This window comes from Lissotriton vulgaris, chromosome 11, assembly GCF_964263255.1.
Source record: "Lissotriton vulgaris chromosome 11, aLisVul1.2, whole genome shotgun sequence".
Classification (NCBI taxonomy): domain Eukaryota; kingdom Metazoa; phylum Chordata; class Amphibia; order Caudata; family Salamandridae; genus Lissotriton; species Lissotriton vulgaris.
The window spans coordinates 918,794,845-918,810,998 of record NC_141699.1 but is presented as its reverse complement, the minus strand read 5'-3'; the positions used below and the strand labels follow the sequence as shown (position 1 = coordinate 918,810,998).

At 42.8% G+C, this 16,154-nt stretch overlaps 1 protein-coding gene across 1 annotated transcript in view; it reads left to right on the top strand.

Moving 5' to 3' along the window:
- The window catches only part of LOC147683688 (phospholipid scramblase 1-like), a 254,558-nt gene that overhangs the window by 213,869 nt on the left and 24,535 nt on the right, over positions 1-16,154 (top strand). The window contains exon 4 of the mRNA XM_086942565.1: positions 13,971-14,132. Coding sequence (XP_086798691.1) covers positions 13,971-14,132 — 162 coding nt within the window. The remainder of the gene's footprint in view (positions 1-13,970; positions 14,133-16,154) is intronic.

Here is a 16,154-nt window from a genome sequence, read left to right as displayed (position 1 = left end):
CCGCCAGACTTCTTAAAAAAGCTAGAAAACGAGCTTGGCATAACCACTGTGAGTTCCTACTTCAAAGCACCCAAAAACCTAAGGAAGAAAGGTTGGTTTGCGTGACGACATTCAATACTAAAAGCAATGCCATCAAGAAGTGTGTGAATCGTCATTGGCATTTGATCAGTGATGAACTGGGGGGGGATACCACCACCCCTACATGCGTTCCGGAAAGGAAGGAATATCCGGGATCACTTAGTAAAATCAATGTTACCTAACAAGAAACAATCTGAAAGTCACCCTAAATCTGGGGTGCACCTCCTGTAGAAGGCCACAGAAAATGTGGGATGTGTAAGGCTTGTCCCCTTACAAGAGAGTGTAATAACTTTGACCACAATAACCGGACATATAAACTTACCCAACACACCAACTGCAACACCTCATGGGTAATCTATGCAATTATATGTCCTTGCGGTTTTTTGTATGTGGGTCAGACCACACAAAAAATCAAGTGCAGGATTCTACAACATATGAGTCGCATAAGGTGCAAAGTTCAGGGCGCCCCGTTGGTTGACCACTTCAGCAGATTCGAACATTCTGAGAACAGCCTGAGGTGGTGGGTCATTGAAAAAATCACAGCCAACCCTCGAGGAGGTGACTTACATAATACCCTGAACAGACGAGAGTGTAAATGGATATACACATTGAATATGGTTAACAAGGGGCTCAACGAGCTTGAGGAAATGAACAGACAAGTAGCATTGTTGGGAATATGAATAAACCGAACTATGTGTGTTGCCATATATTACACAACTGCATATATGGGTTTTGAGAAATATGATGCCATATACTATATAATTACATAAATGTGCCTTTAGGAAATAGACTGTACATAACTTTACAACTGTATGCATATATTTGTTGAGCCATCAGTTCATGATAATATTTTTCATTGATATTTTTCATTGATATATGTATAATCTTGGAAACATTAATTAATCTGTTGATGATTGTTAAATACAGTAACTGAAACATTTTTCTACAGGCGAAAGGGTATATATGACAACTCAATCTGGACCCCTTTACTAACATGCTTACACAAACATCCTCTGTTAACTAGCACGACCTGTGCAGGAATCAGGCTAGAGGTCCTTCATTCAAAAATCGGGTTAGAGTTTCCTTCCCCATCATATCGTCCTTTGTCTGTGTCTATTACCATCTATCTCGATCTGGCAATTCAGGAATGGAAGTAATTCCCACCAATATTGTTGTTTTGGTGTTTTTTTTATAAATGTAATTCTTATGTGTTGGTATACTTAAGTTTCCTTTTCATTTTCGTGCTAATTTAGTCGCATTAACTCTGAGTCGGCATAATTACAAAATCGCCGCTCGTATGAGTCTAAATATCGCCGCATATGCATCATTTGCTTTAAATGTCTCGACATTGTGATTTACGCGTTGTATTGTGATTTAATCCTGAAATTCCATAACGTGGAACGCGGAGGCATTCACCGATTACTAGTCCTCTCTCTATGCAAGTGATGAGAGGCAGAGGCTTTGGTATTTGAAACGCAGAAATACACGCACCGGGACGGCGTCTTTCCGGAGGCACAGAGAGGCTCGGATAGCATACACGACCACTAACAGGCGGCGATCGGGTAATTTCCCTTTCATTTTACCTCGAGACTGAGATGTTAGGCGGCCCCTTGATACACACAATTAGTTAATACCTCAACTTTTGTGGCAAACATCGAGTGTGACCCACTTTTGTTGTATCTTCTCGCAGGTAACGATTAGGAAATCATTGTTGAGTTACTGCATACCTGCTAAGAAGCATATTAGGTAAGCGTTTCATCAATGGAATAACATGCAAATTTAAACTTAGAGTCACGGATACAATCGACATATGACTAATGATAATCCTATCACCCATGTTTCCCTGTAGAATCCTTGAATTAAAAAATAAGGACCCTAATCCCCCCTCTCTTATGTGGGGTAGATTGGATTAAAAGCAATCTGGAATCGTCAACTTGAATGCTTGACCTTGGCACATACCTCACATCAAGGTATTTAACCTCTATCATGTGTAACTTGAACACAATTACTAAACCTATGTTTAAGGTATACTGATGCTAATTAATTAATTGTAGGTATGAACTTCTTGCCAGTCACTACAAATGAAGTATCGCCTTTTCCTACTTGAATAAGGACTTATCTTGTGGGAAGTGTTGATTCGGATTTCCTTCCTACGTTTTGCTCCGACCAGAAGGGTAAGCTAGTGCCACCTTTAGCCCTGTGTGGGTTATAGGTTTTTAAATCTCCACCACGGTTCAGTAATCTCCTAATTCTCTTCTTTTAGGGTAAATTAAAAATCCCTTGGTTGTCCCAGTTGTTCCTACAGTCCTGATGAAGACTCGCAATCCCCAGGTCTAAATCACCGTTGGGCTAAGACGAGTCGAAACGTCGACACCTTTTTCTCATAACCTTGGACCAGCTGTTTAACAAAATTGTTGCTAGTGCAAAATATAGGACATATAGGTTTATGTAGTACAATGTTGTGATTTGAAAGTAATATCTTGGCCAGGTTTTCAATGGGGGAAATTATATGCCTAGCATTGGTTGAAAAATAATGTGAATATTTCTTCTTTGTTCACCACTGTGTTTTTCCTTTCATCTGTTTCAACTTTTTTGAGCACATCCTTTCTTCTTTTGCACGCTCCTTTTGGGGCAACCTATCTGTTTTTACCCACTTCAGAATATATTGTAATTAGTATGAATAGAAAAAATAAATACATATATTTTTCTTTAACCGTGGTGTTAGGTTTTTCTCAGTATAAGTATTGATATACTATAGAGCAAACTGGATATTGTTGCTCACTAAAAGAAATTGAGTCACTGTTGATTGAGTCACCAGTTGTACTCGATAGGCTCTGACCTGTCGTGATAGCATGCTGTGCAGAAAGGATGTGCATAAATGTTTATAAAAATATAAATATCGATTCAAGCAAGCAAACTCCACTTTCCTGTGCACATCATAACCAGCAGCAGGTTTTCTGTAAATATGTTTACAATGTCTTTCATGCATTTACGAACTCATGATTGGATTGAACGGTTTACACTTGCCATTTTTTATTGGCAATTTACTACCTCATAGCTAAAGTTATACATGAAGAATGTTGAAACAACTCGGCTCATGTAAACTTCTTGTAATTCGAAGCTGCATGCCAACCAATCCCATGTGCCTAACTCATTGTGAGGTAGCCTATTCCTTAATAAAAGCCAAGGCCCAAATGGATAACAAAAAATATTTTTGTGAAACAGACAATAAATGTTAGAAGTAGTCTGTAAAAGACAGAACATTGTTCAAAAGCAATTTACGTCATTGGTCAAGTGGATGTCTGCCTTTGTTTTTGGCACCTAGTGCTTCCTTGCCCATTACACATTGTTATTAGACTGGTCAGCCTTGGAGTGGTCTTTTCCCCTACTTTTTGCCTTTCCAGTCTATTTTTTCTGATATTTTTGTTTTTCTGGCATTAGGACTCTGCACACTTTGCCACTTATAACCCTTGCTAAAATGCATGTGTTCACTCCTTCAAACATAGCAATATTAGCTTATCCCCAATTGCCATATTTAATTTACTTATATGTCCCTAATAAAGTGGTACTGCATGTACCCAGTGCCTTTAAATTAAATGCTACTAGTAGGCCTGGAGCACTGATTGTGCCACCCACTTAAGTAGCCCTTTCTACATCTCGGGCCTGCCATTGCAGAGACTGTGTGTGTGTGTGTGTCGGGGAAGGTTTAAACTGCCATTTCAACCTGGAAAAATAAACCTTACTTTTTAACACATATAAGTCACCCCTAGGATAGGCACTGGACAGCCCAAAGTGCAGGATGCAATGTATTTAAAAGGCTGGACATTTACTTTTAGGTTTTCCATATTCTGGTAGTAAAAAACTCTTACATTCATTTGTCACTACTGCAAAGCCTGTCCCTCACATAGGATAACATTGGAGTTGTCTTATTACTTTTTATAAGTGCAATTTTCAAATGGGAAGAGATGAAAGATTTGTGTTTGGTTTCTCTGGATTCACAATTTAAAACCCTGCCTTTTGGAGACGTCTGATTTTAAATTGTGAAAATGCCACTTTTTACAAAGTTACACCTGAATAGACTGTGTTCTTTCCCCACACAAAGGGCCTAACGACCCAGCATTGTCACTTTAGCCAGCTTGTTGTCAGGGCAGGGATGGCGAGGAATTGCATGAACTTCAAAGCAACTGTCTAGAGTCTTCTACCACCTTCCAGAACCTGGGTACCAGGGTATAAAACAAGGACCTCTGACACCACCTTGTCAATGCACCTATGGACCTGTGGATACTCTGCCTGGAAGGACTGCTGTCCTGCTGCAGGACTGCCACTCTGCTGGACTGCACTCTGCTGGACTCCTGCTTTACTGTGCTTATCTGCTGCCCCCTTGCCTGGGTGAGAGGGACTGGAACTAAATCTCTTGAACTCCAGGACCCAAAGTGACTCCAAGGGCTATTTGGATGGCCTGATTGAAGACTTAGGGACATAACAGGCTTTTAAGAACCTTACATCTGCACCTGTACATACGTGAGTTGACCCTTCCAAGTAGTGCTACCCTAATTGTGGGCCCTAGGAAGTGGACATATGGTGCTCCGCCAGCCTGTGTATCCAGGGTAACTGATGCATCACCTCTGCTGCATGGTGCAACGCCAAGCAGAACAGACTCCTCTCCGCTGCAGTATGTATTGGGCCCATCAGAAAAAATTAGCACTGCAGCTGCCATTGCTTTAAGTACTGCCACTGCGCGATTCATACTTAGCGCAGGTCCTCACATCTCTCATTGATGGCAACATAGGCGATAAGGCTGGACCGTTCATTGCACACTGCCAGACCTCTGAACAGATGCATCACCCAAGAATGTGCGTTGCTTCCCCAGCACCAAACTTCACATCACAAGCCCCGTCGATAGTACCCTCAACGTTGCCTCAGCAGGACTTCGCACTGCAGCCTTGCCACATCTCAGAACCGATGAATCACTTCAGCTGCATGATGCATCTTGGACATGGATCCACACAATGCTCTGCAACCAAGGATTTAAGCTACTTTTGTTCTGGGGGCCATACCTGGTCCCTGTAGCCATCCTACGCTCCATCGCAGTTGGCCTTAATTGATCCCTGTCTGACGCAACCAGATTAGCACTTTTGGTGCTATATGCCTTTTGATGCTATTTTCTCTAAAAACGTTAAAATTCAATATCTCTAGTTCTTCTAATTGGATTTTTGGCATTTAACCTAGTTTTAGTTATTAAATGAAGCACTATTTTTCGAATCCTGTCATGGGTCCTTTTGTGGTGTTAGTCCTGTAATAATGTTTAAGTGTTTCACAAATACTTTACACATTGCCTCTAAATTAAGCTAGACCACTCAGTTCCAAACTATCAGAGGGTTAAGTAAAGGTTAATTTGGGGTTTGCTTGTGCCTTACCCAGACAATGAATATGGTTGATGCTGGACCAAGGGTCATTCCCTGTCAACCAACAACCCAATTTCATGCAATTGTCAAAAATAAAAGGTGGATTGTTTGTGCAGGGAAAAGGGGTGTGTTATAAACACCTTTTCTCTCCCTACCCCTAATGGTGTAACCCTTTTGCTCCCCTCCCTCTTTCCTATGGACTCTCCCTTAGGATCCTGCTTTAGAATGCGGGTGATGCACTGAGAGGAGTCTGAGAGTGAATGGCCAATAAAGAAGTTAGTGAGTTCTTACCTCATTTATCGGTTATTAATTTCAACACTGTCAACAATCTACTGTGTAGGGGGCAGTTTGGCCATCTCTCCTTTGTGTGATCTCTCCATCTACAGCTGTGGGATTTAGCACAAGGAGGTGGAAGCTGGACAGAGTATGCAGAGACCTACATTGAGTCTCTAGAACAAACTTTGGTGGCGGAAAAGCTGGTACTAGAGTGCTCCTGTCTGCCGTCATTCTACTGTGTGAAGGAGGACTATCCCCTCTGTGTGCCACATTTGTATGGGTCCGTTTGCCTCAACACCCTGCAGTCTTCCAGGCTCAGGGGAAGTCCTTTCATTTGTCATGGATTCCCTTTGTTCACCTGCATCTGTGGATGGTGCATCAACTTTACCTCCACTTCATGACCATCATGGGGTACTGACATTCCGGGTGCCTGACAGGATCCTTCCCCTCTAGAGTATCGCTCCTGAGGAGTTTCCAGATCCAGCTGTCAGCGTATCCTGCGTTCCTATCATCGCTATTAGAATTTCTGCCAGCATGCGTCGGAAGCTTCAGGCGCCTGACAGAATTTCCACCTCATCAGAGCTTCTCAAGAGGACTTTTGTTTGCCAGCTGTCAGCGGATTCCTTCTGCTCCAGTCACCTTGCAAATAATTCTGCCCGCGGGTGTGTTTAAAGATTCAAGATGACTGACAGGGTTTTCTCCTCATCGGAGGTCGAGTGAGGGAGTTCCGTCGTCCTATTATCGGCATACCTGTCTGTTTTCTGACTACGGGGAGACACTAATCTCTCCTGACGTGCCCACTCCTTGGCATTTCACTCCTACCGGTGTGCATGTGTTCTACTGATGCAGCCCTGCGTGTGACACCGCCACCTCACAGGACCCCTGACAGTGAGAAGTGAGACTTTCTTTTGAGCGCACACAAGCTCTGTTGACTTGGGAGTACTGTAGCTTCACCAAGAAAGAGTGGCAAGATTTGGTAATGCAGCTGTGCCTTAGACAGTGGAGCCTGCCTGTGCGTGTTAGCCAGCAAACTTAAGGTCAGCTAAATAATTGGATATCACCCAGGGGGAGACCTAGGTGTTATTTTCTGTGCCTGGGGGTCATAGTGACTGTCAGAGGCTACGTTTGTGTCCTTTTGGGCTGTGACCTCAGCTAACTCGCTCTAGTGCTTTGCCGTCCTTAAGGAGATCCTTGGTAGTGTCTATTTCTCTTTTACTGCATGAAGATGCCCGTTGCGAGTATGAGTCAACCCCCATCATTCCTAAATGAGATCGTAGAGCCTGAGATATACTGGAAGGACTGGGTCAAACAGTTTGAATCTTACTTTATCGCCATAGAGGGTGAACGTTTCTCCCCATTCTCAAACAGCATATCCTTCTACACGATTTGGAGTTATATGAGCAGAAAATGTATGAAACATTGCCTGAACCTGAGAATAAAGGAGAAGGATGAATAAATGCTATGGACATATTTGCCAGTGCTATTCTCAAATTGGTGTCAAAATCAACGTGATGTTAGATCGCCACCAGTTTTTCTGTAGATTGCAGGGAAAACAAGAGACAGTAACTAATTACATGGTAGCCCTAAGCGGTCTAAGCAAATTGTGTGATTTTGGTAACCTTGCAGGTTCTTTCGTAACGGGCCAGCTAGTACATTGCATGAACAACATGCGCATACAGGAATTTTTTTTAGCTAAGGCTCCCACCCTCAGGGAGGCAGTTGCCATTGCTCAGTCGGTGGAACACACTGCCAAGTGCATCAAATAGATGAAATATCAAATGGGTCTATTAGCTAATGTACAGGAGAGTGAGGAGGAAGGTGTAATTTGCAAAGTCAAGGGGAAGGAAGGTTTGCATAACAAAGGTAAAGGTAAATTAGTTGTTTCAGATGCGGCAGCAACAAACAGTTAGCCAACAATGTCCAATGCCCAGCCAAAAGTGTGACATGGAAGAAGGGCAATGGAAGGGGGCATTTTGCCAGAGTGTGTAGAGTAGGTGAGCCCAATAACAGAGAGGATGGAGGTAAAGAATGTGTCCTGGTCAAAGAAGTTAAATATGTCACTCCCAAATAAAGGAAATATGTTTTCCTGGTAAAAGATACAATGGGAAGTATTAACTTAATCTATCCTAAATGTGGTGTACTGCTCAATAGGAAGGCTGTCACTATGTATACTGATTCCTGTTCACCATTTACCCTCTTGGACCATACTGATTTTGTGAGCATAGACAGTCATTAAAGAAGCGAGACATCTTGTCTGCAGGCTATACCAATGAACCCATACCTCTTATTGGAATGAAAGAAATGAATATTGAGTTGGGGTCTAATCTATTGGGATGAGAACATCAGAAAGAGTTAGGTATAATTCTTGATTCTAATAACCAAGATCAGGTGCTTTTGACAGATGATATCCAATCTGGGACCAGTATATGTGAGGAGTTCCCAAAATTATATTCTGAAAAACTAGGCCTCCTCCATGATTTCGAGCACAAGATTAAACTCAAAACTAATGTCAGACCCACTGTGCACAAGCCACGCCATATGCCACATTTAATGAGGGAACCTTTAGAGAAGGAATTGAACATATTGTGTAATATGGGCTTCATGCAACCCAATGACACATCTGAATGGTTGGCATCTATTGTGATAGCATTCAAGGCCAATGGAGAAAGAATAAATTTATATGTGGACTTGCGGAGTCTGAACGAAAGCACTTCCAAACATAAACAAAATGCTTAGTACCATGAGACAGGCGAAATACTTCATCGATCTCGCCATGGCCGACCACTAAGTAGATGACCACCCTGACTCTAGACCACTCACTGCATTCATTACCCCACACATACAAACATGTTCAAAAGAATGCCGTTTGGTTTGGCACCAGCTGCAGCGGTCTTCCAGAAGTTCATGCAGCAAATGTGCTTCCAGGATGACATCCTGGTGTACGGATGTACCGCTGAAACCCACGACCAAACATTCAGGAAGGTTTTCAAGAGGTTAATGGATGCTGGGTTGGCATTGCAAAAGTTCAAGTGTTAGATTCGAGAGACGTCTGTGGATTACCTTGGGCACTCAATCTCCAAGAATGGGCCAAAACACAATTTTATGAGTGCAGTGAGTGCAGTGAGAGATGCCCGATGCCCCAAGAATTAGAACAAGGTAAAATTGTTTCTGGTGTCACTAGAGTACATGGCCAAGTACATTAGGAACTCCTTAGGGAACTGTGAACAATTGCTGGACCTTTTTTAAAAAAAAAATAGGAAGTTTGAATAGCAGGACCAACATAGGTGCTTGGTTGATGCCTTGAAGCAAGAAATGATTAATTCTTCAGCCTTAGGTACCTTTGATCCCAGGAAAAAAAACATCCTCACCACTGATGCCTCCAACAAGGGTCTGGGAGCTACACTTTTTCAACGGGATGGCAAGGAGGAAAGGATAATTGCCTTTGCTTCCCATTGCCTAACCAAGGCTGAGAGAAACTACTCTGTAATTGTGAAGGAGACCTTGGCATGCTACTGGGCCATCAGTCACTTTAATATCTTCCTCTAAGGTTTGAATTTCACCATCCGCACTGACCACAAGCCCCTCTCGTTCATGTTTACTGTCAAAGTCATGGAACACAGAACACCCGCATCTACAAATGGATACTGGGCCTGGAAAACATCTGCTTCAAGGTTGAGTATGTTCCGGGCGGTGTAACAAAATTGCAGATTTTCGGTCTAGCATACCGTTGCAAGGAGAACCACCAGAGGAAATGCTATATAGTCCAATCATGGCCATAATGGATCCTGCACTAACAGAAGAGGAATGGGAAAAAAGCATGAAAGAAGATAAGGGTTTGCGTAGGTTAAAGGAGATAATGGTGGAAGGGTGGCCCAACAAGAGCAGTGAAGTTGAGGAAGAGATCAGAGACTTCTGGGAGGTCAGGTTTGAACTGAGCACCATAGGAGGCAAAGTGTATCACAAGAATAGAATTGAACCTCCAGAGGTTTTGAGAAAGAGAATCGTGAAATTGGCACACGAAGGTCACCTGGGATGGAGCATGACAAAAAACGGAATTAGAACACATTTCTGGTTCCCCAGGATAGACGCTATGGTAGAACAACTGGTAAATGACTGTCACAGTTGTACCAAAATTAAAAAATCCAAGTCCATCCGTAAAGCTCCGTTATCCCCTGTCAAGGTTCCTAATAAACCACGGAGTAAACTTTCCATGGACTTAATTGGACTCATGGACAAATTAGGGATGTACAAACAAATTATGCTGGTGTTGGTGGACTATCATGCAAAAATGTGTTCATTGCACTAACACTAAAACGGTCCTTGACTTTCTCAAGGACATTTTCCCAAGGGAAGGGATACCATCTACCCTGGTCACCGACAATGGGGTACAGTTCACATCACAACTGATATAATACTTTTTTGCTAAATCTGAATATCAAACATGAAAGACCAGCATTTTATTGCCCCGAGACAAATGGCCTGGTAGAAACGGCCAATAGACTAATAAAAGAACACGTACAGTTAGCTGTAGTAAATCGTTATGATGTTGAATCATCCCTGCATGACTGTTTATGGGCGTACCACACCTCACCCAATCTTCTATCAGGGGTGTCTCCGTTTGTTGCTCTCAGAAGAAGAGAACCCTGCACAAAGTTGAATCCAATGTGGTTGGGGGCTGTAGGGCGGGTGGTTCTATTCCCAACGAAGTTGGTAAGAAGGTGGAACAACACCAAAGCAGATTCAAGACGTGTAGATGGAAAGAATGGAGTCAAAGCTCCCGAGTGGAGGGAAGGTGATTGGGTACAAGTCAAAGGGAGAGTAAAAGACTTGCAAAGCAAAATCAAGTTCTACCCTCCATGTCAGGTGCCCAAGGCCTACAACAATGTGGTAGCTCTGGAGAATGGGCAGTTGTGGAGTTGTGATAGAATTGCCAAATGTAGCAATGTTTAACGTTATGTAAAAAAAAAGGGAGATGTGTAATAATCTACTCTTCTCTCCCTACCCCTAATGGTATAACCCTTTTCCTCCCCTCCCTGTGGACCCTCCCTTGGCAGCCTGCTTTACAATGTTGGTGATGCACTGCGAGGAGTCGGAGAATGGATGGCCAATAAAGTAGTTACTGAGTTCTTACCTCGTTTCTGGGTTATTCTTGGTTATTCATTTAAACAGCGTGGTTATGAAAGTCTGGTATGTCAGTCCCAGAAGGGATCTATAGTCTGACTACGTCTCTCTTTGTTTTGCATGGGCTTTTTCCTCCCTATAAAAGATTAATTTATCAAAGTATGCTGATTCTGTTTGCATTAAAATTGATATTTTCCATATGCGTTGCAAGCCCAGATGATCTAACAACATAAAGGTGACCTAGTAGTGTATAAGTGTGTTCTGATAATGATTCCTTGCCAGATAGTATCTCCTTGCATATAATGTATTCTTGGGGATTTCATTCACCTGTTTATGCAAACAAGGACTGCTTTCTCTTAGCTCATGGTTGTATGTGATTTCACAGGGAAACTTTATCATGGAATAGCATTTCTGAGAAACTATTTCACCTTGACTATTTAATGTAAATTTGCAGAATGAATAGCTTTTTCCATTTTATAGAAACTAATTCACAGAATCTTTTTAAGTTGGCTTTTGCATGCTTATTTTTAAAACTTTAAATAAGATGGTGGCAGGATTAACTTTCAGAAACATTTTTGTTGGAGGCGTTTCTTTCAGTGCTTTACTTAAGGGGCATTATTTTAGATTTCTATCTTATACATTGTTACACAATTACTTCGGATGCTCTTAGTTAGATGACACCCCACACCTGGACACTAACTCCCTTACTCCTAACTTCCTGACTCATAAACCCTTCCATCATTGTCCCTTTAAAATCCCCCACCATGCCTAAACTCCACCCATCCTTGACCCTCTAAGCTCACCTCTCTCTGCAGTCTAGAAAACCTTCACCACACTGAACCCTTATAGCACCTCACCACACCTAAACTCCACCCATGTCTGACCCCTAAAGTATTCTGCCCATAAATTCAACGAACTCCTGAACCCTAAAATTCCTCACCACCCCTAAATTCCTCCCATTACTTAAACCTAAAAACCCTTCACCACTCCTAAACTCAGCCCTTCACTGCACCTTCAAAACTCTCACTAGCCGAAACACCCTCTGTAAACTCGAAATAATCCTAACTCCCTCTCACTGCCACCCACCTTAGAAAAAATTATTTCCCCTAAACTCTACTCATTGCTGAACCCTAAGAAACCGTTTGATGGCCAAACTCCACCCATCCCCGATCCCTAAAAAAAACATCATCCCTAAACCTCACCCATCCCTGAACCCAAAACACCTCAGTCACTACCCCTAAACTCCATCTAGGGTAATGTATTTTTGAAATGTTCCTTCAAAATTACATCTCATTGTAACTTGTTTTCCATTATTTTGTTTCCTCCATTGCGGTTTCTCAGTTTCCACCCTTCCATTAGTTCAGATGCATCACTTCTCATTGCTTCTTATGCTTCTGATATGTTCTGTAAGTTGCAATCTTCCTTAGTAAGCATCTTCTCAACTCTGCTAGAAGCTATGTTAAATAGAATATATGACAACTGCCGTTTTAAACACTTTTGAACAACTTACTATCACTTTTTATATTTATTAAGTATATTAAGATTAAAAGTAGTTGCAAGTTCATTGACGTATACAACCATGTTTTTTATATAACAATATTAATTATTTACACATATGAAACAAAATATAGAATAACAAATTAAATGAGAAGAGTAAATGGGAATACAGCTTTAAGACTCTGAAAACCAGCATTAGACTTCTGAGGAGCTTGTCTGCAGGTGGAGCAGGGCTTGGCTGTCAGCAGGACGCTCGGGCCTATTGAAGCTGGCTGATAGAATGTGGGAGGGCTAAGACGTGGGCTTAGTGTGTCTAACCTCATTTTAGAACTTGCTAAGAATAGTTAAGGGGGGTTGACTGGTTCTGATAGTTACATTCTGAGTCAGGGCTAGTTAAAAGCGTATGTGATTGGATTGACATAGAAGTGTGTGAAGTCAGATTGAGGTTGTCTAACAACAAAGAGTTCTCTGAGCTAGCAGAGGTTCATTGAAGCCCTGTTAAGGAAAGGTTCAGTGTTTCATGTGGTCAACTGGAGGTTTCCAAGTTTGGCTGAGGGTGTCAATTACTGGTTGGGGTGTGGGGGAGAGGCGTGTCCCCTCTGTCTAAGACTGTGTGAGGATGTCAGAGGCCCACTTAAATTTGTTTGGCTGTCTGAGGCGATCTGAAATCCAGACTAGTATAGCGTGGGGTCTCCTTGGGATATATGAACATTTGCCCGCCTGCTGTTAAACGTCTGCAAGTGATGAATGACAAAATAGGTGGGCAAACCCAGGTACAGACAATTTGCATAGTCCAGCCGAGAAGTCACTGTGGCATGGACAATGACTCTACGACAGTCCTCCAGCAGTAGATGTAAAAATGTCCTCAAGCTTCTCAATTTACCGTAGCATGGCGCTGCAGCCTGCCATACTTGGGATGCGAATGAGAGATCCGCTTCCCATTTTAAGCCCAAGTATTTAGCCGTGATTGCTGGAGTAGGTGGCAGACCCATTTCTGCCGGCCACCAAAGTCCAGCTGCCGGCAGGAGAGCCTTGCCAAAGAGCAACACCTCAGTCCTCTCTGCATTACGCTTATGTTTATTAATGTTCATCCAACAAGAGATGTCCCTCAAGCATCCCTTAAACCTAATGAAGGAATCCGCATCATGGTCCTTGAAGGAGAACACCAGCTGGGTATCGTCTGCGAATGATATTGCCTTCACATCCCAATTTGCTATGAGCAGATAAAGGGGGTCCAGGTAGATATTGAAGAGAAGCGGGCTCACGGCCGATCAATAATAGATCAATGTTCGACAAACATGCACAGCTGCTACCTATGCTTGGCCTGCCACCTCTGTTAGTGATGGTTGCAAATCTTTACATGACCCGAAAGCCAAAACAATTGGCATTGCCAATGCTTTTCAACTTTACCGTTTTCGTTCTCACAGAGGAGAACCTATAACTAAGGACGTGAAGAATTTATTGTAAAATTTGTGGGAATGCACTTCTTTATGGGAAAAAAGTACAACGTTAAGTGGAAATCATGTTCAACTGAGTTTTGGTTTGTAATTTTGAAGAACTAATTCTACTTGTGCTTTTCATTTTTTGTGAAAGCTTGAGGTGCAGGCACCCCCTGGAACCACCGTGGGCTATGTTATCCAGAACTGGCACCCATGTTTGCCCAAGTTTACGGTTCAGAATGAGAAAAAAGAGGGGGTTTTGAAAATGATTGGCCCTTGTGTTCCTTGCAGCTGTTGTGCTGATGTGAATTTTGAGGTATGTGATGTGCAATTTTAATTCCTTATCAAAAACATTTTAAATCCTTGTTATGTAAAACTAATGTGTTTCTCATTTTACAACAAGCCACGAACTGAAGTCACTTACATGTAACTCTAAAAAAGAAAGAAAAAAAGTGGATGCAATATTTATATAGGCGGTGGGCGAAGGTGCTTAGACATTTTTCTGACGTTGCATACGCAATACATAATTAAGACCAGATTTACGGATTTTATGCTGTTCATATAAAATTCGTGACTTTCCTATACTTTTAATTGTGAGAGCTTCTTGACATCTTTTAGAAGAAGAAACTAGAGACCACCTTTTTCTTGAAACTGTCCACTGCAGTGAGACTTTTCTTCTCTCCCAAGACCCCCCAAAAATGCTCCTTGGTTGACCATAGCACAACAGTGCTTAAGGTGTAAAAGAATAGGAGCCGGAGGTCAAAGTTTTACTTAGATGCCTGCAGCTACAGAATGGCATGGTTTCCGTGTACCAAAGCTGCACAGTCTTTCTACTCTGTGTGCCTCCTTCATCCACACTCAGGCACTTCCTGTCCCTTTATTTTCATCAATTTCTTTCTCCCAGTTACTTTTTACAGTCTTTCTCTACCCTAGTCTTTCTCTACCCTAGTGCTGTTTTCTCCCTCTTGTTGTGGATCAAATTTGGATAAGGAAAAATAGGTGCCGGGGGACGTCTGGTGGATTCCTGGGGTCCCTGTTTTTTTGCTGCTAGGAAGTCTGTGCCCCATAATTCTGTCTCTCGAAGGAGAAGGGGTCTAGGACCGGGTTCCCCGCTCTGTGCACTGCATAGCTCCTTCCACCTACTGTGCCCAGGCAATGCCCGAGCCAAGGTTAGGCTCTTTGGTACCCATCAGAGCCTGGAGGAGACTGGGCTGGGCCTCCCCTCTTGGCTTTGAATCCAGGAGACTCTGGTAGCTGCCAGTCTCACCAGATTCTTCCCTCTTGCATCTTTGAAAGATGTGTGTCTCCAATCAGATCTACGCCTCCACCGCCTGATAACAGCTTGAGCTGATGGTAGGAGTTGTTCTTTTTATCACCTCTTTTTGTGGACTTCTCTTTCAGATGTGTATCCCTGCCTATACTTTTGTGAACTGGTACTATCTGAGATATACCTGGGCCGCAACTGTAGCTTGTCATATCCTGGAATTCTGGGGAACCACACCCACCCTCAAGTTTTTCGGGATGTGAAGGGAGTACTGTGAAGGTTTGCCTACTTCCCATGATTATCCTGCTGGGAGTTGTTTGTTATCTTGGGCCCTAGGTTTGTGCTAAGGTAAGCTCGGGGTGTCCATGAGGAAATGCAAGCTTCCTGTGAACATGGTTACTACTATGGACACCTTTTTGCAGTGCTGTGCAGGGCTCATAAACAAGGAAATAGTTGGTTTCTCAACAACTTTCTCGCTACCCCTTGTTCCTTCTGGCACCCCTTTGTCTGCCTCCCCTGCCCGCCCAGGGTTTGCGACCAATAACATCACCTCCTGTGCTTGATAGAGGCTGGGGAGACATCACACCTGTATCACCTGCTGTGGAGGAACCCATGTATTCTTGCCCATGTGACTCTGTCACTTAGATGCCACTAGTTGTTCAGGATGAATTTGAGGATGATTCTAGGGTGGGTGGTAAAAGGAAGCACCTGATGATTGGCAGCAAACACAAGTGTCCAAGTGTTCATGGTGATCTACCTTCAAGAAGTATTGACCCCCCTTGTCATGGAAAAGTCCGATATGGAGGATTTGGTGGACTCCCTTCAGAAATGCTTAATTGCTGCATTGGAGACCAAATTGGAACCCAGAAGTCAACGTTTAGTAGCAACTGAAAAGGAATTTTTCAACCGGAACCAGCTAACATGTTCCGTGGAAGTTCCCATTTTCAACCACCCCATTACAAGCCCATCCACTATTGTCAGGTCACGTGGTTCACAGAATTCAGTAAGGGCAAAGGACGCCGAGCTGATGAGGGCCCAGGGCATCAATGCCACTGTTAGTTCCTATACTCAGCA